Source organism: Chelonia mydas, chromosome 21 (genome assembly GCF_015237465.2).
Source record: "Chelonia mydas isolate rCheMyd1 chromosome 21, rCheMyd1.pri.v2, whole genome shotgun sequence".
In the NCBI taxonomy this organism is placed as follows: Eukaryota; Metazoa; Chordata; order Testudines; family Cheloniidae; genus Chelonia; species Chelonia mydas.
Genome location: NC_051261.2, coordinates 16,699,661 through 16,726,833, shown reverse-complemented (window position 1 = coordinate 16,726,833; position 27,173 = coordinate 16,699,661). Strand labels below are relative to the sequence as shown.

The following is a 27,173-nucleotide window of genomic DNA, read 5'->3' as shown; positions in this document are numbered from 1 at the left end:
TTACTAAAGTCAAGATATACCACAGCTACAGCTCCCGCCATCGACAAGGCTTGTTACCCTGTCAAAGAAAGCTATCCCATTGGTTTGACATGATTTGTTCTTAAGAAACAGTCAGCATGGATTTGTCATCACCTCATTCTCTTCAAAGTGTTTGCAAATTGATTTCTTAATTATTTGCTCCATTATCTTTCCGGATACAGAAGTTAAACTGACTGGTCTGTAATTCCCAGAGTTGTCCTTATTTCCCTTTTTATAGCTGGGCACTGTATTCCCCCTTTTCTAGTCTTCTGGAATGTCTCCAGATGTCTCTAATACTCCAGATGTGGCCTCACCAGTGCCGAACAGCTTCCTGGCAACAAGGGCACGCTGTTGACTCATATCCAGCTTCTTGTCCACTGTAATCCTCAGGTCCTTTTCTACAGAACTGCTGCTTAGCGGTCCCTAATCTGTAGCAGTGCATGGGATTCTTCCTTCCTAAGTGCAGGACTCTGCACTTGTCCTTGTTGAACCTCATTAGATTTCTTTTGTCCCAATCCTCCAATTTGTCTAAGTCACTCTGGACCCTATCCCTACCCTCCAACATATCTACCTCTCCCCCAGTTTAGTGTCATCTGTGAAGTTGCTGAGGGTGCAATCCATCCCATCATCCAGATCATTAATGAAGATGTTGAACAAAAACCGATCCCAGGACCAACCCTTGGGGCACTCCGCTTGATACCAGCTGCCAACTAGACATCGGGTCGGTCAAGGAGTCACATACATTTGCAGGGTATCACAGGTGAGTGGAGAGATTTCTTCCGAGCAACCAGTTCCCTACAGGAGTCACCTTTGCACACCCAGTGAAACCAGACACCCCCCTACCTAGTTAGCATTTCCAGGGCCAGAGATCATAGCAGCAGTGAACTTGCCTCAGCCTACTCCAGCTAGTGTAAGAGCAGTCCCCTTGAAACAAACCAGTCATTGTTTGCTTACCTGCCTCTCTTCAGGAAACTGCTGTCCCCCCAGTAGAGAAGCTCTTCAATCAGAGGCCCTAGAAGCTATTAAGTTTTGCCAGCAGATAAGCACACAGCAGGAGATGCTTTCAGTGGCATTTGAGGCAGATCCTGAAAGCCTTATTTCAGCGGGAATGTTCTTCCACTTTAAAAGAAGTTGTATTAAAGCAATGGAGTTGCAGGTCCATTGACGCTGTTGACTCCTGCCCCACATCAGCAACCACGTTCTCTACAGAATGCATTTCAGACCTTTATTTTAAGAAAATCCATGTATTACAAAGAGTATAAAGAGCACACTGGTCTCACAAGCACGCACACACCTGTCTTCCTGCAACAAGGAGCTGTAAAGGGGGACTGAATTAGATTTCACAGAAACTCAGTTCTCAGAGAGGGGGAGTCAGTATCCCCATCCTAGAGGCCATGGAAGAGTCTGTGCTTCTCCAGGAACCTGTAGATTCTCCTTACAAGTTAATTCTAAAAATGAATGACATTTAAGGTAGCCCCACCTGCTGTAGTAGACTCTTGGGAGCTGGTGAAAAAGTTCCCATTGCCTGTTCTCCTAGTCCAGTTTGGCACATTAATCGTGTTCCACTGTACTCTTGGTTCAAATGATCCTATAGATTAATATGGCCTTTTGGTTGCCTTGTGGAAAAATAAGAAAGTCACTGATTGCCCAGCTCGCAGAGCATGTTAAAGGGGATGCCGTCAAGCTGGCTAGGCCCAACGTTTACCAATAAATGTCAGACTCTCCTGATTAGAATCTTCCTTAACTCGACATGCCAACTTCCTCACCCTCAAAGGAGAGGGTGCTGCAACCCTGTTATTGCTCCTTTGCTGCTGAGACCCAAGAGCCATCCTGCACACTGGATTGCCGTGCAGTTGTGAGCATGCATGGCGTGCCAGCCATGTGCTCTGTGGGGCCTTTGCATGAGACAGTTCCCAGAACAGAGAGCAGAGGGGTGGCATGGTGGGTACTTACACCCTGGGCACACCAACCAAAACAGGGCTCAGCAGGGGTGATTTCAGGCCACGAGGCTTTGACAAGAGACCCTCTCCCCAGCGTGGCAGGAGGCAGCTCAGAGAAACAGCACTGCTAGCACTCTCGAAAAGAATCCGGTTCACTTTAGTTCCTGGGCAAACTAATTGTAGATACTTTTAAATCCACTTTACTTAAAAAAAAAAAAAAAAAAAAAAGAACAAAAGCTCTGCCTCAAATAGATTGTAAAGTAGGTAAACGTTGGGCCTAAGCCACGGGCTTGCATTCCCTGGAATGACAGGACAATCCCATGAGGGATAAAGGATTTAACACATGGGAGTGGCCAACACATTAACTGCAGAGAACTCTGGTCTAACCCGATGGGTAAGCCTTCAGAATCTTCACATCATCGACTGGGCGATCTTGGGCATTTGTCTCCACCATGCCCACTCTGTTCACCATCCCGATCCCCTGGCAAACACGGCCAAAGATAGTGTGCTTCCCATCGAGCCACTGGGTTGGTGCCAAGGTTATAAAGAACTGACTGCCATTTGTGTCTGGGCCGGCGTTAGCCATGGCAAGGATTCCTGCACCTTTGAAAGAAAGGGTACGAGTTAGTAACCTGCCCTTAGACTGAAGATCTGAAGCCAGTTTCAGTTAAAAACCAAACCAAACCCAAAAAACAGATCAGTCTCTTCCTAAGCCAATTACTTCTGGTAGCAACTAAGGATCCAGTCATATGGCTCAATTACCAGAATCAAACATGAATTTAAATACAGCAAAAAGCATCTTACAGTTACTCTCTACTCCTGTTAAACATCCTTTGTGTGCTCAGCTAGGGTAATTTTGATTAAGTGAGACTCCCATACTGTGATTTGTTTCCATGCGGACTCCAGTACATTGTAACTCCTGTATAAACAACAGAAGGGGGCCCAAGAGCCCTCGCATTTGAGGTCTTTAAGAGCTGAATTATAACATAAGAACAGTTTAGCTGTACTACACAGGAAGCCTATCGCCACACTGCACTCCCAGCCGAATTCGGAAGATTGTGTTTGTAACAACCCAGCCAAGCTTTACCTTAATTCACAGAAATAATTTTAAGGAGGCAAACATATCATTCAGCCCTCGGGATCTGTGATTTAGCACAAGGAGTTCTGCTGGTGTTAGACCACTGATTAACTATTCTTGGGAAGAGACTACTTAGCTGAAAACAGGACAGCTGCAGCATTAACTCTGCAGGCTTAGGGGTCATAGCTCCTTGATTCCATTCGTTTAAAGAGGAGAGGCTGCCATGTTACTGTTTATTTGTCCGCATGGCGACCCTAGTTAGTTGTTACTTTTTCATTTCCTGCCAACAGTCTCTTTAATGCTTCATTTGTCGTTAAGAGCTACCAACCCTGCAGCCCTCACTCTACCCAGACTCCCAATGACTTCTGCATAAGGACAGTGGGACTGAGCCCTAAATTGGTGCTATGCCCAACCTGCAAGGTTAACAAAACAAAAACACCTACACAAGTCCATCAAATGGGACTTACCTGTAAATTTTAGTTCTGGATGAAGTTCATCTTCAAACTGCTTCCCATAGATGGATGCACCCCCTCTGCCTGCCCAGCAGAGAAAAGCAGATGTGTCAGTTCGGAAAGCCACGGTACCCATTCAGGACTACTCTCACCATCATACAAGTGCCAGCCAACAGTCTAAGAAATGGGGTTTGATCAATTCTATTGCCGACGTGTGATGCTCAACAATAAAGACTAGAGAGACAGACGTGTATAAATTATCAGCCAGCACAGGAACAGTGGGGTGGCCAATGACTAAGAACATACGAACAGCCAGACTGGATGAAACCAATGGGCCATCTAGCCCAGTATCCTGTCTTCCAACAGTGGCTGGTGCCAGATGCTTCAGAGGGAATGAACAGAACAGGGCAATTCTCAAGTGATCCATCCCATCATCTAGTCCCCGTGTCTGGCAGTCAGAGGTTTAGAGATAACAAGAGCCCATGTTGGCTAATAGCCATTGCAGAACCTGTCCTCCATGAACGGATCTAATTCTTTTTTGAATCCTGTTATACTTTTGGCCCTCACAACATCCCCTGGCAACAAGTTCCACAGGCTGACTGTGCGTTGTGTGAAGGACTACTTCCTTTTGTTTGTGTTGAAATTAACAGGCAGCAGGTTTATCGGGTGACCCCTGGTTCTTATGTCACGTGAAGGGGTAAACAACACGTCCCTGGTCACTCTCTCCATCCCCGTCGTGATGGTACAGACCTCGATCACAGACCCCGCGTCGTCTCTTCTCCACGCTGAACAGTCCCAGTCTTTTTAATCTCTCCTCACACAGAAGCTGTTCTGTGCCCCTCATCGTTTTTGTTGCGTTTTTAATGTATCTTTTTTAAGATGGGGCGACCAGAGCTGCATTGCACTGTTCAAGGACTGGGTGTACCATGGATTTATTTTGTGGCATTCTGATATTTACTGTCTCAATAAGAATAGAGTAGTACTCATGTTGTAGAAACCTGCAAGTCTAGAAACTGGGACCACTGTGGTTAGGGGCCTCTGCCGCTTTCACATTGCCACTGGGCACTTACTCTGCTTCCAGGTAACATATCTAATAAGGCTCCGATGGCCATAGAATCGAAGCATCTCACAATCTGTAATATATTTAACCTCACACCCTCTGGGAGGTAGGGCTGTACTATTAATTACACTTTACAGATGGGGAACTGAGACCCAGAACAACTAAGGCTATATCTATGCTAATGGTAGCGTTTGGAGCAGGGGTAGTCAACCGATGGCACACGTGCCAAAGATGGCACGCGAGCTGATTTTCAGTGGCACTCACACTCCCTGGGTCCTGACCACCAGTCCCAGGGGCTCTGCTGCCGGCCTGGGGTTCTGTCTGCCGGCCCACTGCCAGCTAGAGTTCCGTCCGCCGGCCCCGCTCAGCCTGCTGCCAGCCCCAGGTCACGGCCACCGGTCCCAGGGGCTCTGCTGCCAGCCGGGTTTCCGTCTGCCGGCCCCCTCAGCCCACAGCTGGGCCCAGGTCCAGGGGGCTCTGCTGCTGGCCTGGAGTACCAGCCGCCAGCCCCCTGCCAGCTGGGGTTCCGGCCACCCGCCCCACTCAGCCCACCGCCAGCCCCGGGTCCCGGCCACCGGTCCGGGGGGCTCTGCTGCTGGCCTGGGGTCCCAGCCACCGGCCCTGCTCAGCCTGCTGATGACGTCGGGTCCCGGCCGCCAGCCCGGGGCTCTGCTTCCGGCCGCCGGCCCAGGGATCTGCTCCCGGCCCCAGGTGTGGCCCTCTGGCCCCAGCCTGGGGCAGTGAAGGGTGCAGACAGGGCCAAGAGTGGGAGCAGCTCAGCATGGATCGCATGGATTCTTATTACTGACACGCAAAACCTTAAATTAGAGTGAATAAATGAAGACTCGGCACACCACTTCTGAAAGGTTGCAGACCCCTGGTGTAGAGTATAGGCATGACACATCGAGTTGCACACTACACTGAAAGGCTCTGGCAGCAGGGAAAGGCTCCAGCAGCTCCCCCCCTGCCAGAGCCTTTTCCCCCACTGCCTCCCCCCAACAAAGCCTTTTCTCTGCTGCTGGAATCTTTCACTGCAATGGGGAAAGACTCTGGCAGCGGGAGGCAGCAGCAGGACACGACAGGGCTGAAAATACCAGTGTCGAGGTGGGAGGCCCTGCTTGGGGGTTTAGACAGCATGTAGGGTTTATGCCCTGGGGCTTCAGGCTCGTCAGACACTCTACTCTACTTGCCTAAGCTGTGCCTCACCATCTACACTCCTGTTTATACCCAGGCTAGCTGGACGTACTGTATCTGTACTCTACACGCAGCCTTAAGTGTAGGCTGACAACCTAAGTGACTTGGTTGGCGTCATACAAGAAATCTTTATGGGCGCAGGGAACTGAACCTGGGTTTCCCCAAGTCTCATATTAGTGTCCTGAACACTGGGTCATCCTTCCTCTTTGCTTTCCACCTCGTTCAGCCCTCTGGCCTCCCTGGGATGGACAGCCCTGGGGGCCGCAGGCGAGGGCACAGGCGGGAGCGGCAAGTGTCACCACGCGCGAGGATTACACACAGGCTTCCCTGAGGTCTGCTCGCGCCCCCTAACAAGGAGGTTTCGCTCCCACAGACACTCGCGCCCCCTGCGCCCGTGAAGCGCCGACGGGGCTCCCAGGGGGTACCCAGCCCAGCCGTTTCCACTGGGGGCCTTACCTGTCCCGGTGGGATCGCCCCCTTGGATCATGAAGTCTTTAATGATCCTGTGGAACTTTGTGCCGTTGTAATAACCGCGCCTGGCTAATTCCGCGAAGTTCTTACAGGTCTTGGGCGCGTGTTTCCAGTAGAGCTCCAGCGCCAGGGTGCCCATGCTGCGGGAGGGAGGGAGACCGACAGGGCTCAGGGGCTGCCCAGCGCCGGGAGCTGCGGAGCGGCGACCCGACCCCCGGCAGGCCCCGGAGCCCGGCGTCCGGCCGCCCTGCGGGGCCGCCCTCAGAGCCCGGGGACTCGCCCCCGCCCCGGCGCGGGGATCACCCCCGGGCGGACTCGGCCCAGCCGCCAGGCTCCGGGGGGGCTGCCCACGCGGGACACCCCGCAGCTGCCCCGCCAGAGGCCGGCGGGGACGGGCACGGGCCCTGCTCTGACCCCGGACGCGGCCCCCGCCGGCGGCCAGCCTGCGAGCCGCCGCGGGGCGCGAACCGCGTCAGGGCGCCGCGCGGGGCCCGGGGCCCGCCCGCTGGGCCGAGCGGAGAGACCCGGGCGCCCCGCGCCGCGCCGGGAGGACGGGGGCTCCCATCGGCCTCTTACGTGGTCTCCATGGAGACGGCGGGCGGCTGCCAGGAGTCGGGGGGCACCGCGGCCATGCTGCTCCCACGCCGGAAACACTGCGCCCGGGGGAACAGCAGCGTGTTACGCACTTCCTGTGTCACAGCCAATCCGCTCCCTCCTCTCTTAGGGCGGGAGCGCCGGGGTCCTGACCCCCATGGGGCCGAGTGGCCAATGAACGCTCGGGTCTGAAACAGGCTGGGGGCGGGGCCACCAATCAGCGCGCTGGGCGGTAACGTTGTTATTGTGACGTCCAGGAGGGAGAATTCGAATTTAGCCACGCCCCTTCCATGCCGCCACTCTGCTCGGCTGCGGACGGTGCGAAGGGGAGACGCGGCGCCCGGGGCCGGGGCCGGGGCCGGACGGAGCGGGTGAGCCGTGGGCGGGGGTAGGGGACTGGGCTTGGGGGGCTGGGCGGTGCGGGGGGGCGGGGCTGGGGGGGGTGCTGGGCTGGGTGATGCGGGGGAGCTGGGCTGGGGGGGCTCGGAGGTAGGGGGCTGGGCTGGGGGGGCTGGGTGGGTGGTGCTGGGGGGCTGGGCTGAGGGGGCGGGGTGGTGCTGGGCTGGGAGGGTGCTGGGGGGGCTCGGAGGTAGGGGGCTGGGTGGTGCGGGGGGGCTGGGCTGGTGGGGCTCGGGGGTAGGGGACTGGGCTTGGGGGCCTGGGCTGGGAGGCGGGGCTTGGAGGGTTGGGTGGTGCTGGGGGGCTGGGCTGAGGGGGTGGGGTGGTGCTGGGCTGGGGGGTGGGGCTTGGAGGGCTGGGGGTGGTGCTGGGGGGTTGGGCTGGTGGGGCTTGGGGGTAGGGGACTGGGCTTGGGGGGCTGGGCTGAGGGGCGGGGCTTGGAGGGTTGGGGGGTGCTGGGGGGCTGGGCTTGGGGGTGGGGATTGGGGCAGGGACTAGAGTCACTCTCACCATCCATCAGTGGTGGGCGAGACCCCCCAGGAGGGTTGCGATGACCCACCAGGGGTCCTGGTTAAAACCCAGCCAAGGGACTTGGCCTCCCTGTCGGCCCTTTAGCTTTGCAGGGCGTTGCCCGCAGAGGAGCGGAGCCGGCCCTGGTGAGAGGGGCTGTTATTACTCAGTTAATTTGTGTGTTGGTTATTCTGTTACGTGGGGGCCATGTTGCGCCAGTAGGAGGTCAGGCCCCTAGGCTCAGCAGTAGCTCACTCCTAGCTTTGGATGCTGGAACTTGTTGGAGATAGGCAGAGTTGGCCTCTGTTCTTCCAAATGTGCGGGGAGATGTTTGACTTGCCCCTGGGTTTCAATGTCCGTGTACTCAAGCTTGGCACCTCTTGGGCATTTGATGCATGCCAGGCCCGCGCTGTCCAGTGTCTTTTATTTCTGGCTCTGTTTGGGTGGGGAGATCACAGTCTTGGTCATGGCTGAGCTTATACAGCTCTGGGAGGGGCGTTGGGATCCCCAGGGTGCAACCTGGAACTGGGGTAGTACTGTGCCCCCTTAACTCTCCAGCCACAGCTGTCTTTCACATTGCTTTGCTAGTGACAAGCAGCAAACCCCTCCAGGCGCTGTGATCACTCAGCACAGCCGCATGTTGAGCCCCCACCCAGCTAGATTGCATGAATGCTCCCAGAGCCACTCGCAAATCACCCAAAGAAAGGCACCAGCCAGTTTCCCTCAGCTTAGGGCACCAGCCAGTTTCCCTGAGCCTTACACCCCAGAGCTGTACCATCTTGCCCTGGTCATAAGCCTGGCCAGTGTAAGTTTGTTACCCAGTCTGCCCCTCCCTCAACGTGGAGAGGTCTTGCACTAGTCTTTGTAACCTGAGCTGAGATTTCCCAAGCACTTCAACCAAAACACCCTGCTTTTGGTAAAATATAAAACAGATTTATTAACTACAGAAAGATGGATTGTAAGTGATTATAAGTGGGAGGCATAAAAGGTCAGAGATAATTACCTTAAGAAAATAAAAGATAAGTGCACAATCTAAATCTTAAACCTTATTACACTAGGCAGCGTTTAAATCAAGCAGTTTTCTTACCCCACTGGACGTTACAGTTCTTAATACATGGGCCTCTCCCTTAAGCCTGGACCAGTCTCGTCAGATGAAGTGTTTGTCTTCTCAGTGTTCTTGTTGCTTCCAGCGTAGGTGGGGGAGGAGAAAGGCCAAGGCACGATGTCACTGTCCCTTATTTTATACCCTCAGTCCATGTGCTTGGAAAATACTAGCCCAGACATGTCCTGGTGGGCTTTGTTGAGTCACAGGGTTGAGCAGTCCCCTTGCTGTGGTCTTGTGCAACTGTTGTTGAATTGTAAATCCCTTATTTACAATTCCCCTGCTGATTAATGGTTGTTGAACAGCCTCCTCTGGGCGGGGATCACCTCCTTCGTGTACCTCTAGCAAACTTACAGCATATTTCAGTATCAACCATACAGCAAAATCTCAGAACTTGATGCACCCAACGATGTATGAACTTGATATATACTAACGATATATGTATTTTGACAGAACAATGGGTTTTAGCAGATCATGACCTTTCATACGATATCCTGCTTGATGTGCTTTGTATGAAATATATTAAAGTTATATGATAGGGGTGAATATGGGGGTTCCAGGGTGCTGCTTTGAGGTACAGAGTGCCATAGTTGGACCTTACTCCTTCTTTTCAGTCCTCCTGTTACCAGTTGCCCTCTGTGCAGATGCTTTGGAAGCAGTGGGGCATGGCCGAGAGTATTAGCAGACAATGGGGCTGCACAGTTGCTCCTGTGAGAGCACGTCATCCCTTTGCAGACAGCAGCAGCCCCTAGGCCCAGCTTAGCTGTGTCCTAGACCTGGCTTATGGTAAACACTTAGGTCGACGTAGCTACAGTGCTCAAGCGTGTGAAAAATCCATCCCCCTGAGCATCGTAGTTACAGTGACCTAACCCCCTGGTGTAGATACAGCTAGGTCGATGGAAGAATGCTTGTCAGAGGCAAGAAGTTTTGTGAGATCCTTTTGTTTCCTACTCTTTGTTTCCTATCTTTTAACAAGTTACTGATCCATGGGAGAACCTTCCCTCTTATCCCATGACTGTTCACTTTGCTTAAGAGCCTGTGGTGAGGGACCTTGTCAAAGGCTTTCTGAAAGTCCAAGTATACTATAGTCTCTGGATCACCCTTGTCCACATGCTTGTTGACACCCCAAAAGTATCCTAATAGATTGGTGAGGCATGATTTTCCTTTACAAAAGCCATGTTTATTCTTCCCCAACAAATGGTGTTCATCTATGTGTCTGTCAATTCTGTTCTTTACTATGGTTTCAACCAATTTTCCTGGTACTGAAGTTAGGCTTATTGGCCTGTAATTGCCGGGATCACCTTAGCTGTCTTCCAGTCATCTGATACAGAGGCAAATTTAAGCGATCAGTAATGTACTACGGTTAATAGTTCTGTAGCTTCATATCTGAGTTGCTTCAGAACTCTTGGGTGAATACCATCCTGGTGACTTATTACTAAGGCTATGTTTTAGTCACAGGTATTTTTAGTAAAAGTCATGGATAGATCATGGGCAGTAAACAAAAATTCACAGCTTGTGACCTGTCCGTGACTTGTACTATATGCCCTTGACTAAATCATGGGCAGGGCGGCGCCTCAGGGACTGCCGTGGGTGCTCTGGAGGGGGGTGACTCGGAGTGCTCTTTGGTGGGGGGGAGGGTGCCTTGGGGACTGCTGCAGGCGCCATGGGGCAGAGGGGCTGGTCCTGGGCTGGTGGTGGGGGTGGGTGGGAAGGTGTCGGGGGGGCGGGGGGGGAAGCAGGGCAGCCCGAGACTGCTGCCGCTATTTGCGGGGTGGGGGAGCCCAAGAGTGCCCCAGCAGTGGCCAGAGTGGCTGACTCCAGGACTGCCCAAGCCTCTCCAGTGGTCCTGGGGTCAGTCACACTGGCCACTGCAGAAGTCATGGAAGTCCCGGAAAATCATAGAATCCGTGACCTCCGGCTCTGTGACAGACTTACAGCCTTACTTATTACTATTTAATATATCAATTTGTTCCAAACCTGCCTCTATTGACTCCTCAATCTGGGACAATTCCTGACATTTGTCACCTAAAAAGGATGGCTCAGGTGTGGAACCTCCCTCACATCCTCAGCCGTGACAACCGATGCAAAAAATTCATTTCGCTTCTCTGCAATGGCCTTGTTTTCCTGGCATGCTTCTTTAGCAGCTCGAGCGTTCAGTGGCCCCGCTCATTGTGGGCCAGCTCTCTGGTTTGATGTACTTTAAAAAAATGGCTGTTAGTTTTTGAGTCTTTTGCTAGTTGATCTTCAAATTCTTTTTTGGCCGGCCTAAGTACAGCTTTACGCGTGGCAGAGTCTATGCTCCTCTGTTTCGCTCAGTAGGATTTGACTTCCGATTTTGAAAGGAGGCCTCTCTGTGTCGAACCACCTATTTTACTTTCCTGTTTAGCGATGGTGGCTCTTTTTTTTTTTTTTTTTGTGGTCCTCTTACTGTTTGTGTGTTTGGGGTATACATTTAGTTTGGTCCTCCATTATAGTGTTTTTAAATGGTCTCCATGCAGCTTGCAGGCATTTCACCCAAGTGCCTGTTCCTCTTAATTTCTGTTTAACTAGCTTCTTCATTTTTGTGTAGTTCCTCGTTTTGAAGTCAAATGCGACTCTGGGTTTCTTTAGCACTTTTCCCACTACAAGGATGTTAAATTTAAGTACATTGTGGTTGCTATATAGTCACCTCTTGGACCAACTTGTAGCCTCCACAGGACACACTCAATATCTGTGTAGATTGCAAATCTACATAAGAACGGCCATACTGGGTCAGACCAAAGGTCCATCTAACCCAGTATCCTGTCTGCCAACAGTGGCCAATGCCAGGTGCTTCAGAGGGAATGAACAGAACAGGTCATCATCAAGTGATCCATCCCGTCACCCATTCCCAGCTTCTGGCAAGCAGAGGCTACGGACACCATCCCTGCCCATCCTGGCTAATAGCCATTGATGGACCGATCCTCCATGAACTTATCCAGTTCTTTGGTGAACCCTGCTTTAGCGTTGGCCTTCACAATATCCTCTGTCAAGTCCACAGGTTGACTGTGTGTTGTGTGAAGAAATGCTTCCTTTTGTTTGTTTTAAACCTGCTGCTTATTCATTTCGTGACCCCTAGTTCTTGTGTTATGAGAAGGAGTAAATAACACCTCCTTGTTTACTTTCTCCACACCACTCATGATTTTTTAGACCTCTATCATATCTCCTCTTAGTCGTCTCTTTTCCATGCTGAAAAATCCCAGTCTTATTCATCTCTCCTCATATGGAAGCTGTTCCATGCCCCTAATCTTTTTTGTTGCCCTTTTCTGAACCTTTTCCAATTCCAATATATCTTTTCTGAGATAGGGCAACCCCATCTGCACACAGTGTTCAAGGTGTGGGTGTGCCATGGGTTTATACAGAGGCGATATGGTATTTTCTATCTTATCTGTCCCTTTCCTAAGGGTTCCCAACTTTCCGTTTGCCCAAGAGGCCGTCGGAAAAGCTGAGTAGATGCAGACATTGATCTCCTGAGAAGGTGGAGCTTGGTTGGACAACGTATGGAATCACTCTAGGGGCTGGGACTCAGTGCTGGGACTCAGTGCTAGAGCACTGGGCTGGGACTCAGGAGACTTGGGTTCAACCACTGCCCTGCTGGGTGACCCTGGGCAAGACACTTTACATCTCCGTGCCTCAGTTTTCCCATCTGTAAAGTACTGATCACCTTGGTAAAGTGTTTTGAGATCTGCTGATAAGTGCTAGATAAGAGCTAGATGTTCCTGTTCTTTATCATCTTCTAGCCAAGGATTTTTCTACAACCTTTAATGAAATTAGCCTCATCACACCTTATCAAATAGTTGCATATTATTATCCCTGGAGAAACTGAGGAACTGAGCAGTGACATGACCTTCCCAGGGTCAAACATGGAGTCGGCTGCAGAAATAGGAAGACTCTTTTTTTTTTTTCTTTTTTTTTTTAAACTCTATATTTTTAACTGGATCAGTGACATTTTTTGGCAATTAAAAATAATAATCAAGAAGCCCTATTTTTTTCCCCTTATTTGAAGAATTGTGTTTGCAGATGCTAAATGGGGTGACTTCCCAACTATCCACTCCAGCCATAAATCCAGGCTTTTTATTCTGACTCTCACAAATCAGGTGCATCTTATGCTGCCTGTCCAGAGGGCATCTGCTCCTCCTGCCCATTAGCAGCCAGCCAGGAGCTGCTTGGGAGACTGTTGGAAATGGGCTAACCCAGAGGAGCACTGGAAATCCAATGTAGTAAGATGCAGCAAATGATGGAGAAAGGATTCATGTGTGAGTGAAGCTGGCGCGTCTTGCCCGAGGCAGGAATAAATGTTTCATCCCTTTTTAGGAAGGGAATCTCACTTGTCAAAGGCTTAAGCTGACTTGTAAAGAGAGAGATTTGTATCAAGAAGGAGAAGGGGCATGAAAGAACAGAAAGCCAGCTAAGGGAATAACTGTTTTTCATGGTTCCTTAGGTGGAAATATTGAGCTTTGAAATGATGGGGGATATCTGAGCGTCCTTCTGCTCAAACGCACGGACCGGAATGATTGTGTGGAGAGATGCCGTTCCCACAGCACACGAGCTTTTGAGAAGTAGATACACTAGTGCTGGCAGCCGGAAGGGAAATAACTGTCCGTAAATTATAATTGCCTCAGATTTGTGTCCTAAAGCGTATTGTGCAAACACTGCACCATGTCAGGATAGGCTAAACCATGATTTACCCCACCTCCTTCAAACTGCAGCTCTAACACAGTTCTGCTTTGAGGTCAGAGCTTGCTAGTGGTTAGAAATCAATGGGAGATAGGTGCCTAAATACCTTGATACATTTGTGGAGCTGGGCCTAAGTCCACAAGGCAGGATCTTTATTGATTGTGGTGAATGAGACCAAGCGGATAGACTGATTGTCAGAGCCTCGGTGACAGTTGCACCGCTGGTCACTATCTGAGGCCGTCAACACCATGTGACGTCAGTGGTGGGAGATCCTGGGGTGCTGTTTGAACCACTACCATTGCCGTGGGTCGACATGCGTTGGTGTACCTGGAGCACCTATGGCGAACTAGAACTGTGCTTCGTTGGCTGTAAACCTGCCCCAGCGTCTTTGCTGCTGACCCGAGTCTGGGCCTTTCTTTACTTGGAGGTCTGCCGAGTCAGTGAGCTGCATTCTCTGCGTGTGCAGCTCGCACCGGAGCGCCAAGGGCCGCAGCCTCAACCCTCAGCAGCGAGTTATCAGCGAAAACCACCCGCACTTGTGGAAACCAGCACCAGCGTGCAATGCCATTGCCTGAAACTCATGCCCATGGAATCAGAGCTACAATTCCTTCCCCTCACCCTGCTGGGCAACACTCACCATGGCTGGGGCTGGAGAGCAGGGCTGCGCCGAGGCTCTCCAAGTGTTTATAAGAATAAGGGATGAGAGTTACAAAACTTGTTTTTCCCTTTCCGGTGTCACTGTAAATCCAGTGTCATCCCCCATCCCCCTTATCAGCACCTGCTGCTATTGCAGCCTTGAAGGGTGCCCCATCCACACCCTCAGATCCCCTGACCCTGTTGAGCAGAAAGAGGACTGGGGGGACACGTTGTGCAAATCCTGCATGCCGGTGCTGCATTGTCCTGTGACCAAAGGGCCTGGAGAAGGAAAGAGGAGACAGGAGAGAGGCTCAGGACAAGGAGAGGGAGGTACACCGGGACATAATGGGTCTTCACAGGCAGCAAACCTAAATGCAGCTGACCCGTGTTGACCTTCAGGTCCAAAAATCCACCTCACCACCCTTTGCAGTCCTCGGAGCACTCCACGGTAGCAGTTCCCTACATCCCCTAACGCACCCCATGGCATCCCAGGCTGCAGTCCTGCCTCTGCCATTCCATGCCATGGGACAGCAAGGAAAACCACAGCTCCACGTGCACTGGCCTGTGAGAACCACAGCTGGTGTACATGTAGCCACAACGGACTACGTCTGAGCACTGAAGCGGACAAAAATGTTTGCCATCTTTCCAGTTGCAGAGTCCCCTCCTGTTACTTTGTTTAAAGTTTGTCTTGCTTTCCTGCTGTTTTTTGATGCACATTGTTTGTTGCCACTCAAATTGCTATTTTTAGAGAATAAAATTCTTTATTAGTTCACAGCAGATTGCCTCGTGGTACTCCAAGCACGCAGTACTTGTAAATGTACTTCAAGCACTACACTGTTCCAACAGCACCCAAACCTCCAGGCCCTGAGAACAGTCGAGCACAGAACACTGCGTGACTGGCCGTTAAAGTGTTCTTTCAACTCTGCAGCTCCACACTGAGCACTTGCAACGGTCCGTGTGTCTGACTGTTCAGAGTCAGCAGACAGACTGACAGATAGTATGCAGGCCCCAGCAGGCAGCAGGTTTGTCACTGAGATCTCCTGTAGCGAGTAAACAGCGCCAGCAGCCCTTCGGCCGACCGAAAGCCCTTTCAAGAGTCCTCCTGCACCAGCTGAGCTGGTAGCTGACTCTTTCCCTGGTGCTGTTGAGGGGGCTAGTGTGCAGCTTCCTCTAAGCAGGGGGGTAGGCTGGGTTCCCCAGAGTCGCTATTGGCATTTCAATACCACCACTGGTAATCTGTTGGTCCGGAAAGGAAGTCCATACATTCAGCTTTCTGAACAGTCCTGTGTTCTTAAAGATGCTAGCGTTATGCATGGTCCCTGACCAGCCCACAGAGCTGTCAGAAGTGTCCCTGGTGATCCACCCCAGCTCGCGTGACCATAGAAAAGTAGCCCTTTCTGTTGACATGCTGTTGGCCACCTATTGCCCCATCCACTATGTCCTGAACATTGCCAAAAGTCCCTGTCCTGCATAGCAGGAGACCGTTAATGGCCCTGCACAGTTGCAGGACAACAGCCCCCGCTCTGTATTTTCCATGTCCCAAATGATTTCTCAGTGACTCGTAGCAATCTGGCATTGCCTGCTTCCAGATCGCCACTCGCTTTGCAACTGTCAGTGCAGCCTTCGTTCTGGTGCCCTTGCGCTGGAGGGCTGGGCAGTGTGCCCCGCAGATCCAGGAGTGGGGGGGCCTGGGGCGTCTGAAAGTTTTGCAGCCACTGCTTGTTGTCCCAAGCGTGCATTGCAGTGCAATGCCGTCCATTGGTGCCTGCTTCTCGGGCCCAGAAGCAGTACTCCGCTGTCTGCAGCTGCTCCGTGAATGTCCCCAACAGCCTTGAACTGATTTGCATTATAGCCCTTAGCAAACTGCCCTTGGAGAAACCCTTGGGTTGCCTGTTAATCACAGGAACGTCGTGTGCCCTGTGTGTGCAGCGTCCATGAGAACGGGGCAGAGCTGGGTGGGCTCCATGCTTCTGTCAGAGGCTGCAGACGCCAAAAAGTGCTGCGTGGGGTTTTTACAAAGTGCCAACCTGTACGGGGCTAAGGATGGTGTATGGGGCTAGAGAATGTTGCCTGCTGGGAACCTGACCCTGGGCTCCCGCTGATCCCGGGGCTAGTCATCTCTGTCCCACAGCGCCCTGGGATGCCGCGACCGCAGCGCATGGTGCACGGTGTCTCGACATGAGCACTCCTGGCGAGTATACAGCACCAACGCAAGCAGCCAAGTGTGTGCACGAGCTTCGGCAGCTGTATGCTGATGAGACTTGCCTCAGTCAGTTTGTAGTGCAGCCATGTGAGCACTGGGATCCATGACAAGGATCAAGTCACTTTCACTTCCTCCATCCGTCAGCCGCAGGGCGCCAGGGAGGCTGAGATGTACCAGAGTCCTACTCAGAGGCTGGTAGAGAAGATGCAGCGTTCAGCACCCTGGAGGGAACTGGGGTGAGCTGTACCCACCCCCCGTTAGGGGACCTCCCACCATGTTTCTTAATGCCTCTGGTTTTCAGGTTTACTCCTGTGACGATAGGTGTCTGAGCACAGGGTCGGGGGTTCTGGATTCAGTGCCCTGCTCTGCCACTGACTCACTGTTTAGCCTTGGGAAAATTGCTCCCCCCAAGCCGACCTGATGGGCTGCAAGGTTTAGTCACTGTTTGTCCAGGGCTGTGAACCTGTGCAGCGAGAGGCAGGATTGCCCAGTGGTTAGGGCGCTCCCCTGGGACTTGGGGCATCTGCATCCAATTCTCTGCCCTGCAACAAACTCCGTATGGGACCTGGGGCAAGTCCTTTAGCCTCCGTGGGCCTCTGTGCAATGGTGCTGCCAGCCCTGCCCTGCCTCCTGGGGGCGTTGGAAGAGGCAATGTGCTGTGACTGTGAACTACTCAGAGGCTGGGGGCTGGTGGATATCGACGAGGTAAAAGGAAGGGTTGTGGAGGCGCTAAGCGTCAGCAGAGGGAAAACGTCCCAGTTTGCTCCTCTTGTGTCTGTTTGCCAAGGCCAGGAGCATTGTGGATATTTCAAATCAATGCTGCGATGCTCTGGCCCATTTACTTACGGGAAATCGGTGCTGCCAGCCTGACCTGAGTGAGCAGGAACTACGAGCAGCTTGGGAGTGGCCTGAGGATGAACGAGCACCTAAAGAGCTCCACTTCCAGTTTGGGGGGGGCTTGTCGGCAGACGTGGGACTCAAACGCTTCTGGGAGGGGGAATTGCCCCTGCTTATTTTTGTGGCTTTTCAAGTGATTTTCTCTCCTCTGTTGCTGTTTGAGGGCTCCCACAACTGCAGGGGAAACTGATTTACGCAGGTAGCAAGTCCATGCCCGTGAGAACTGTCTGATCGTTCATGTCTGTAAACGTCTGCAGGGCCTGCCCAGAGGAACGATGATGCACACGCAGGGCTGGCAAATGCCCAAGCTGGAAAAAACAGAGACAAATGGTTATGTTTAAGCTCCCTAGTAAGGGGTCCTCTTGCCACAGTGGCAGGTGAGGAATGTTCCTGATTGAAGTGATGGCTCATTTGAGAGTGTTCGTTTGACCACAGCGTCTCCCGGGATCTTGCTGTATCTCTGTCCACAGGCTGTGAGTTTTCAGGTGGATATGTGTAACGGCTTGGAAGCTGTTACTGCTGCTCCAAAATGACCACCCTGTGGTTGCAATACAGATGCCCCTGTGGCCGGTTAAACCCCCCTTATGGGATGTCTCCTGATATACTGGGGTTTCACTGAGCCCACCTGCTCTACTAGCCTGGGCTCCATCTCCCTGTTTTGCTGAGTCAGGCTCTCTGGCCGCACACACACACAGGTGGGGAGCACTAGCTGTAGAATCACACAGAGGCTGCAAACAGCTCTCTATGAGATGGTTCAGCTGGGAAATTGCCCAGCACTCAAGTGCAGCTTCCCTCTGGAAAGTACACGCAAGATGATAATGTCTTGTGCTGTATAGAAAGATCTGTACAGCGCAAGCTCATAAAAATTCACCTTTTCCCTCAATGTGAAGAGAGATATGCACAGCTTCTTGCCCCCCCAGTTATAAATTGCACAAACTTTTGTCTTTGGGGGGGGAGGATTTAGCATCTCTGAACGACAAAAGTTTTGTCACTCAATTGCCAGTGTACACACCCATTGTAATTGTTACATAGTCAGTATTCCTAACTTCAGATACAGAAATGATCCAGGCACACAAATTGGATAATTGCATTCAGGAAATCATAACCTTTCCAATGAGACCTTACAAGACCCATCTTGCATATTCACATCATAACCATATTTCTATGAAGAATATGGGGTGTAACACCTTGCCGTTTGTGTAGGGTGGGGTAGATCTAATTCACCCTTTCGCGTGTTTCTCTTTCAGATAGTCCCTGGTCCAGCTCAGGGCTCCCTAGAAAGATGGAGATGGCAGAAGAAGAAGGTAGGGGCTGGAACGTGACTGACAAAGTGGGTTTGGCCTGGTTTTAGGTTCGTTGCTGTGCAGAGATACTCCGGTAACTTATTCCTGCTGCGGTTTGCCAGGCGACTGCTCCATTGGAAGGAGCTTTTAGCATGTTGGTAAATCTGGAGGTGACTCGTTTGCTTGATTTGGTTTTGATCCCCCCCGCTAGCCCCGTAACACGACTCTCTCCAGCTGCAAGCGTGTCTGTGCAATCTCATCATGGCTGTCCTTGTACCCAGAAAGGGGCGGGCCCGGCCCGGTAACCTCACTGAGGGGCGGTTTGGGGCTGCCTGAGAGACTCGGGACAAACATGAGTGGCACCAAACTGAGAGAACAGGCTACTGGGAAATCAGATTGATGGGCAGCTTTGATTTAAAACCTCCAGGTGTGTGAGGGTCCCCTGACGGCAACCAACTCTGGGATCAGGCACACTACCAGCCCAGGTGTCATGATTCTGGGCTTGATCCTGGTCTCTCCTCAGTGGAATGCTATTGCCTTCGATACCATCGCTCCTGATTTACACTGGTGCAAGGGGGAGCAGAGTCAGGGTCCTGCGGAAAGCGGGGTTCGGTTCCCAGCTCTGCACAGACAAGTCACCGAGGGCTGGTGGTGTAATTGTAGGGGTCCTGACCCAAAAAGGAGTTGTGGGGGGGAGGGGGCGGGGGAGTCACACGGTTACTGTAGGGTGGGTTGCAGTTCTGCTACCCTTGCTTCTGCACCGTCTGTCCTCTGCCCCTCTCCCTGTCCTCTACCTTGACTCCAAGATCTTTCTTGAGCACTGACATCATCTTAAACGTAGACCTGGGATTCTGGTTTCCGATCTGCATTGCTTTGTATTTAACAACACTGAATTTCATTGGCCATTTTGTTTTCCAGCCATCCAGTTTAGTGAGAGCCTAAGTTCCCTCTAAGCCGTGCGGCCATGCAGCAGCCTATGAAGCGTTGCTCAGGCTGTGGCAGGGAGAGGTGCCCCTCCCCTGACGCCAACCCAGCTCTGGGCCTGCTGCAGCAGGCCCAGAGACACCCAAACCCAGCCAGGTGTCCCAACCCCGGCCCGGACCTGAGCGGCTGGGTGAGAGGCGCCTATCCCGCAGCCCCAGCCCAGGTGCAGCTGCTGGGAGAGAGAGCGGGGAGGGCCTCTCTTCCTGCCGTAGCCCCGGGGCAGCCTGCACCCCAAACCCCTCATCCCCAGCCCCACCCCGGAGCCCGCACCCCCGCCGGAGCCCTCACCCCCCTGCATCCCAACCCTCTGCCTGAGCCCCTCATCCCCAGCCCTGAGCCCTCTCCCACACTTCGAACCCCTCGGCCCCACCCCCGCCACATGGATTTGGTTATGTGCACCAATAGGGAGGTGATGTGTCCCATGTCACCGCCATAGTGGTGCACATAACAAAATTCATTCCACACGCGGACATAAATTAGAGGGAACACTGGTGAGAACCCTTTGTAACTCTTCGCTGTCAGCTTTAAACTAGAAATTTTGTATCATCTGCAAATTTTGCCACCTCACTGTTTATGCCTTTTTCCAGATCATTTATGAATATGTTGAATAGGACTGGTCCCAGTACAGACCCCTGGGGGACACCACTATTCACCTCTCTCCATTCTGAAAACTGACCATTTATTCCTACCCTTTGTTTCCTATCTTTTAACCAGTTACCCATCCATGAGAGGACCTTCCCTCTTATCCCATGACAGATGACTTTGCTTAAGAGCCTTTGGTGAGGGACCTTGTCAAAGGCTTTCTGAAAATACAAGTACCCTGGATCCCCCTTGTCCATGTTTGTTGACCTCCTCAAAGAATTCTAGTAGATTGGTGAGGCATGATTTCCCTTTACTGAAACCACGTTGACTCTTCCCCCAACATATTGTGTTCATCTTGTGTCTGATAATTCAGCTCTTTACTATAGTTTCAACCAATTAATAATGGATCAATATTTCTTTCCAGATATAAAATTTATCACCGATGAGAAGTTTGACTTTGGTCTGTCTTCTCCTTCAGACAGGTAAGATTGAAGGGCCAGAACCTCAGCTGGTGTCGGGCAACCTGGCAGTGAAGCCAACAGCTGAATTACACCAGCTGAGGGTCTGGGTGTAATTTCCCTTAAAGGTTTCTGTCGTTGTGTGCATTGAAGGGCCCTCCCAGGTTTCTGATCACGCCGATGGTGTGGCGTGAAAGCCTTCTGGGAGGGCAGAGCTCTGTGATGCATTAGTCCATGTCCCTCCCGCCTCACTCCGCGCTGGCAGGTGTTGGGCCTTGTGGCTCTGGTAGCCTGCGACGGGAGGAGCGAGAAAACCAGGCTTGTGGTGCTTCAGCCTTAACTTGCCAAAAAAGCTAGGCCCGGCCCCGCGGATCATTCAGCCACAAGCATCCCTCTGGGCCGGCTGCTCCCGGGCGCGGAGCCTGCTGACGCAGAAGCAGGCCTCCTGTCTTCGGGGGGCCAGTCATGGCCAACAGTTGCTGGATGAGGCCCTTGAGTGGTAGATCTGATCGGCCTGTGCAGAGCCGTAAAGCTGCCAGGTCAGACACATACGAAGGGCAGGGCAAATCCCTCCCCCAGGCGGGTCAGCCAGGTTCTGACTGACTCAGTTAGTAACCAAGGTGCAGCTGGAAAGACAAAATACTTCCCTGCCTCTGGCTGTAGCATGAGCCATGTGGAGCTGGGCACTCTCCGCTCCATCCAGGCTCTGGTGACCGTGGCTTTGCCCCCACAGCCGAGAGGAGGAGGTCCGGCATGTCGAGAGGGGCGTGGCACAAGGGCTCGACCTGAACGTGCAGCAGAGGGAGGACACGGGCCGGAGCAGAGAGTGCCTGGCCCGCTGGAGCCCACTGAGTGCTGAGAAGCTGGAGGAGATCGTGAAGGAGGCCAACTGGCTGGCCGTGCAGCTGGAGAGGTGCAGCCTGCGGGAGAAGGAGAATGCCAGGGCCGGGCTGCTGGGAGACACGGCGCTGGGCCCAGCGGGGGAGCCCCTTGTGTCCATGCGGCTCCCGCACAAGGAGCGGGCGAGCCCCCGGAGCCCCCGGCGCGAGACCTTTGTGGTGAAGAACAGCCCCGTCAGGGCGCTGCTGCCCACCGTGGAGCCAGGGACGCTCCTCCCCCCGGGGAAAAGCCCCTCGCCGTGCGCCAGAGCAGCACCGACTCCCCCCCGCCTCCGACACAAGCTGGGCAGCTGCTCTGCTGGCGGCGAACGGCTCCGTAAGAAATCCACCCCCAGCAAGGGCCCCGCTCTGTCTCCCACAAAGAGAACCGAGAAGGTAGATGGGCCCCTGAGAGGGGGAGGTGCTGGGGGGCCTGCGCGGGGCTCTATCTTCCATGGCCAGCTCTGGCGGGGGTTAGTCTGGAACCCAGCCTTTCCTGCCAGAAGGGGGAAGGAGCATTCTCCCCTATCCACCACGAACCTCCTGATCTGCTCCGTGTCTGGGTCCGGTGCTGCTCTGGAGCTGCACAGCGCTCATGTCAGGACCCAATGCTTGTAAATTTCTCTGCTGCCCAGGTTCCCAGTAGCAGCCATGAAACTGACAGAGGGGTCTACTTTCAGAGGGCAGGTGCCTGCAAAGAGCTTTGAGCAGCGGCGCCGGCCCGTCTGTCTGCAGACTCAGGCAGGCAGCGCTGCACCCAGGTCATGTGAGGGAGGTTTGGCCTTCCAAGCATAAGATCAAGAAACTCTGGTTCAACAAACGAAAATTTGAATTCTGCCTAAACAACTGGCTTTGGCCCAGCCCTTCCCGGAGGGAGGGCTCCCGTTTTCCCGTGGCAAGTCACAACTTTCCTGCTGTGCAAACTGCTGTCAGCTTTCCCTCCTGTAAAACGGAACCAGCCCCCCAGCATGAAACGTTCACTTCTCAGTGTCCTCAGGTTGGGGTGCCCGCTGTTGGCCCTGGGGTTGAACTGGGGCATCCCGTGCAGGAGCTGGGCTCGTGGCAGAGCCTCTGGGGGACCTGTTTGAATGGTGCAGGCAGCAGGTGCTAACGCGCAGGGACCCGTGTGGGGCATCGGGTGTGGGCTCTCCTGAGGCCCTGGGCTCACATCGCTGCTGGGCTGTCGGGATTCCCAAGCTGAGTGGCGCTGGGCCAGGTCAGCACAGGGGTGCGGGACCTCTCAGGAGCACCGAGGGGCTGCAGGAAGGTGGATTCTGGCATCTGAGTCAGTGTGAGGCTAGGGGGCGCTGTGCTGCGGGGGGGCTCGGTAGGGGGCGCTCTCTCCTATGCCCCTAAGGGACGCAGCTCAGTGGGAGGCTATCTCCCCTTGCAGTCAGTGCTGACCCCAATGCCCCAGCCTGGTGCCAGGGGCACGGGGCTGTCGTTCAGATGGGATCGAACCCGCGGCCTGGCGCCAGGAGCGGGACCTCCAGCACCCCGCACAGATCGCAGCGGGGGACGCTTGTCATTGTGTGCTGCCTCCTGACCTCCCACAGAGCTACAGCTGGAGACAGTATTCACCCCCCGCCTGTCTGCTGCGGAGCCTTGTCCTGCACCCCCCAGGTTATTGCTCTGTCAGTTTGAAGACTGCAGACTCCGGTCGCCAGGGAGAGGCTGGTGTTCTGATCTCCGCTGTACAGTGCGGCCCAGGCTTCACCTCCCTTTATCCCTCTTGCCGCACTAGCTGAGCCTCCAGGACCGGCCGCCCAGCTGTGCATCGCCTGCCCGGGGGAGGAGAGAACCAATGGGCCCCAGGCCATCTCCCTCCCAGCCCCGCCCTGCACAAGAGCCCTCGACGCCCCGCAGGAGAGCGGAGCCCCTCCAGAAAGCAAGTGCAGGTAACCGGGCTTGCGAGCAGACTCCTGAGCATGGGGGTCGGGGGCTGATCCTGCTCGCTTCACCTCATCTGCGGGGGGATCCGGGGGTCTGCATCCCCTGTGTGCCACCGAGCCCTGCACCGTACAGCCCGTAGTGGGCACTGGGGGCAGCGTGGCCCCATGCAGAGGAGCAGGGGCTGCTCCTCCCAGGTTCAGCTGTAGCCCATCGGCTGTGCTGCCCGTCTCCTTGTGGGGGAGGATTCGGGATCCCAGCGTGTAGACGTCCCAGGCAGGATGTGTCCCCGAATGGCCCCCATGCTGGATCTGTGCTGTGTGTTTGCAGGTCCCTGTTGCTGCCCCTGCCAGAGCCGGCCTCAGGGTGTCTCGGCCCTTCCTGCACGCAGGGTCCCCGGGAATCCACTCCCACCCTTGGGCGGCCCTTCTCCTCCAGCAGGGAGGCAGCGCCCCCTAGTGCCCTGCTCTGGAAAGGGCCTCCCTCCAGTGCGGAGAAGAAAACAAAATGGGTTTTTATGCCTGGAAAATAATTGTCATGTGCCAAGCGGGGCGGGCTGGCTGGCACCGGGCTGCCCTCCACCATGGGCCAGCTCCAGAGGAGTGCTGCTGAGCCATCAGAGCCAGGAACAAGCCTGCACTTCCCAGGAACCAGCCATCAAATCAGGTCCCTCCAGCAGCCCAAAGAGTCCGCCCCGGATGTCGCCCCGGTCTCGAGTCAGCCACTGCACTTTGTGCTGGCAGTTGTTGGCAGCCACATTTCGTGGCTCGGAGACAGCCAGGGCCAGAAGCGAGGCTCCGTCGGGTGCTGGGCCTTGAAGTGCTGTGGCTCGTGGCTGCAGAGGTGGGAAGGGGGTGCAGAATCGGACCCCAATCACTGTCACCTGCAGCCGCTGGCGAGATTGGCTGCTGCCTGGAGTGGGAGCTGAGGGAGGGCAAGGGAAGATGGGGATCGCAGCAGTGGAATCAGTACAAACATGTTCAGACCCGTAAAGTCCCCCTGGCTCCTCGGGCAGCGATCTGCACGCAGCAATGTCTGGCCCGGGAGCGGGATCAGAGGGGGAGGGGGAGTCCAGGGCCAGGCTCGGGCTTTAAAAGCCAGTCAGCATCCGCAACTGCAAGCAGGGGCAGTAACAGTGGGGCCCCAGGTGATGGGGGCTATTGACAGAGCCCTGAGGGACGGCGAGCGGGGTGGGGAGGGGTAATCTCCCTGAGCGAGATTGAGCAGGGGGGAGGGGTAGCAGCAGGGCCCTCCAGTGACTGGGGGTTGAGGGGGTGGCAGAGCCCCTGAGGGACTGCGAGTGGAGGTGGGAGTAAGAGCCCCTCCACCCAAGGAAAGGGGAGTGGGGGGCTCTCTTGGGACCTGCCTGAATACAGCCCTAACAGCTCCTGCTTTCCTTTCTGACCCGTCAGGTCAGGCTAAGGCCTTCAGGGGCGATACTCCCCAGCTCCCAGCCAGCGCCAGGCCTGCCCCCGGTGCACACGCCCACCAGACCCAGGCCAGGAGTATGGCTGCCCCTGTGCCCACGAGTCGCCGCCTGGTGCCCAGCAGCATCCCCAAGCTGGCCAGCCGCGTCATCGTCCTGAGCAGGGCTGCCGTGCCCGGGAGGCCCAGCCAGCCGCAGCCCGCGGGCCGTGGCTCAGCTGGCAGGAGAGTGCTGCCGAGCGCAGCCGGACAGAGGGGTGAGAGCTCCGGCGGGTGCAAGCATAGCATGTTGCTCACCCCGGGGTGGGGGCTGGGACAGACCCGCGGGGAGCTCCCGTGTCCTGCTTGCACTGGGCCTGAGCGGGGCAAGACTCTCTGCATTAGCAGGGGGCAAGGCAGCCCTTCCCTGGGCAATTAGTACCTCCCCCATAGACACCACCAAGCAGTGCCTGCCGCCGAGCCAGCCCGGCTGTGCCCATGCTGGCCCCCCCCCGAGCAGGGCCGTATCCCCTAGTCCTGCTTTGACTGTTGGGAGCTGGAGCCGCTTGCAGAGTATAAACGGGGGCGGGGGGGTGCCCTGCCCTGCCCCTTGGGATCCTGCCCCAGGCTGGAGCTTTCTGGGCACACACAGCTCTAGCTGGGCTGCCCCTGCCCCCAGGACAATGGAAGCGTCTGTGTCTCTGCATTGTTACAATGGTCTAAGCGGGCGGCTCGTGCCCTGATGCCCATAGGATGCTGTTCGGTGGCACCTGGAGCTGGATCTCCATCTCCAAGCAGTGACGCTGCCTGCCCGTTACTGCCAGGTTTGCCAGAACCTATTCTCTCACCTAGCCCAGGCCATCTGGCGCTGGATGAGAGATCTCAGCAGCCTCCTGTATCCTTGTGCCCTTGAGGCTCAGATGCTCCGGCTGGGCTGCGCTTCCTGCTGACTTTTCCCTTTGCCTGCAGGCCCCGGCCCTCAGCGGACGGCCCCTCCAGGAAGCAGGCTGCAGCCACCCCGGGAGGTGACCTTGCCCAGGTCTCCGAGGTAAAGCTCTCCCACTGTGTGGTGTGTGAGCCGTATGGGAGCAGAGCTGCAGATCAGAGCAACCCCTGCGAGCTGTTTGCCCCAGGGCTGGCGCCGCCTGCAGGTTTCCTACGTAACTGCACGGACGCTTCAGGAGCAAGGCTGCCCCTGTCGGTGAGAGCAGCATCCTTGGTTACCAGCCACCTCCTGTGGCAGGAGCTGTCCGTCTTGCCCTGTGTGTTCTGCAGCCCGTCAGTGGCCGTCTTGTGCATTAACCCCACAGCCACTTGTCCTCCCCGCAGGCCTGGGGCTGTTCCCTGCACTAAGGGCCCAGCACCCCAGTTGGGCCAGGTTTGCAGCAGGGCTCCGCATGGTGGGTGCTGAGCTCTCTAGAAAACCTGGATCCATATCGTCCCACCACATGGGCTTTGGTCTTTAATCCTTCTCCACCCGGCCATCTGCACCCATTGATGGATGTCTGACACCCACAAGCCCATGCAGCCTGCCTCACGCGACTTCCTGCCATGGCACTGGGCTGTGATAAAACGGTTTGAGACCAGACTCAGCCAAGACCCCGATCCTCCTCATGCTGGCAGAACTGGACTGACCCTTCACCTGCCCGCAGGGCATCCGTTAGCAGCACGTCAGCTTGGAGGACATGGGAGAACTCACGGCCGCCACCTGCTAGGCGGGCAGCCTGAACTCCCCGGTTTTGAGCCTCTGCTCGGGGGGGGTCATGGTTAGTTTTACTTTGTTTTTTAGTTCGAGGAGGGGGTAATGCTGAGCTTGTGTTGTGCATGTGGACTGAGCAGATTGCTGGACCGTACTGGCCGCGCCTGATCTCACGTTGCAGCTGCATCCGTACGTGTTCAGGGGTTGTAGACAGTGGGTCAGGAAATGGGGCTTCCCTGGAAAATCAAACTCCAAAATAGTTTGATTCTGAAATGCTGCCACGGTGCCTTGTGGGAGTTTTAGTTCGGGTGCCTTGTGTCCCCATTGTCCTCTAAAGGTTGCGCTCCCTGGTCAGACTACATTTCCCATGGTGCACCATGGAAAGGGGAGGCAGTGCCTTATGGGAATTGTAGTTTGGGTGCCTCACACTCCCAATCTCTGTGTGCCAGGCTCCCTGATTGGATTCTGTCCAGGGGTGGCGAGTTGTATGGGCCCGTGGTGCCCAGGCTCGAGCAATATTCAGGGCCTGGGGGCCAGGCTCCACCAACGTTTGGGGCCGGCTCTTGCCCCCGGCCCCACTTGCCACCCCCACGCACCTCTCCTGGGTCCCAGAGCATCCCTGCCTCTCCCCTGTAGCTCCACGCTGACTTGGCTCTTCCAGCTCCCCGCATCAGCTGCCCCCTAGTGCCCCCCCTCACTAGTGGCAGGGCAGGCTGCCCTTACCCTGCCCTTCCGCCTCGGACCCT

At 54.7% G+C, this 27,173-nt stretch overlaps 2 protein-coding genes across 2 annotated transcripts; one reads left to right on the top strand and one right to left on the bottom strand.

Moving 5' to 3' along the window:
- Positions 1-1,229: 1,229 nt before the first annotated feature.
- Positions 1,230-7,020, bottom strand: PPIL1 (peptidylprolyl isomerase like 1). Its single transcript, XM_037885031.2, has 4 exons — positions 6,790-7,020; positions 6,199-6,353; positions 3,504-3,572; positions 1,230-2,561 (listed from the first exon to the last, which is right to left on the bottom strand). The coding sequence occupies exons 1-4, from the start codon at positions 6,843-6,845 to the stop codon at positions 2,341-2,343; spliced, it is 501 nt and encodes a 166-aa protein (XP_037740959.1). The 5' UTR covers positions 6,846-7,020; the 3' UTR covers positions 1,230-2,340.
- An 18-nt stretch (positions 7,021-7,038) lies between these two features.
- Positions 7,039-26,572, top strand: PSRC1 (proline and serine rich coiled-coil 1). Its single transcript, XM_037885334.2, has 7 exons — positions 7,039-7,178; positions 18,497-18,553; positions 20,523-20,580; positions 21,290-21,830; positions 23,179-23,332; positions 24,737-25,006; positions 25,698-26,572. Exons 2-7 carry the CDS (start codon positions 18,532-18,534, stop codon positions 25,778-25,780), a joined length of 1,128 nt encoding a protein of 375 aa, XP_037741262.2. The 5' UTR covers positions 7,039-7,178; positions 18,497-18,531; the 3' UTR covers positions 25,781-26,572.
- Positions 26,573-27,173: the final 601 nt, after the last annotated feature.

Bases quoted from the DNA above. Each gene is read 5' to 3' on its own strand.
- PPIL1 (XM_037885031.2), bottom strand. From the start codon at position 6,845: ATGGCCGCGGTGCCCCCCGACTCCTGGCAGCCGCCCGCCGTCTCCATG. The intron at 6,354-6,789 runs GTAAGAGGCCGA...TCCCTCCCGCAG, and splicing joins GCCGTCTCCATGGAGACCAC to CATGGGCACCCTGGCGCTGG. The intron at 3,573-6,198 runs GTAAGGCCCCCA...TCTGCTGGGCAG, and splicing joins GGGCGATCCCACCGGGACAG to GCAGAGGGGGTGCATCCATC.
- PSRC1 (XM_037885334.2), top strand. From the start codon at position 18,532: ATGGAGATGGCAGAAGAAGAAG. The intron at 18,554-20,522 runs GTAGGGGCTGGA...ATTTCTTTCCAG, and splicing joins GGAGATGGCAGAAGAAGAAG to ATATAAAATTTATCACCGAT. The intron at 20,581-21,289 runs GTAAGATTGAAG...TTGCCCCCACAG, and splicing joins CTGTCTTCTCCTTCAGACAG to CCGAGAGGAGGAGGTCCGGC.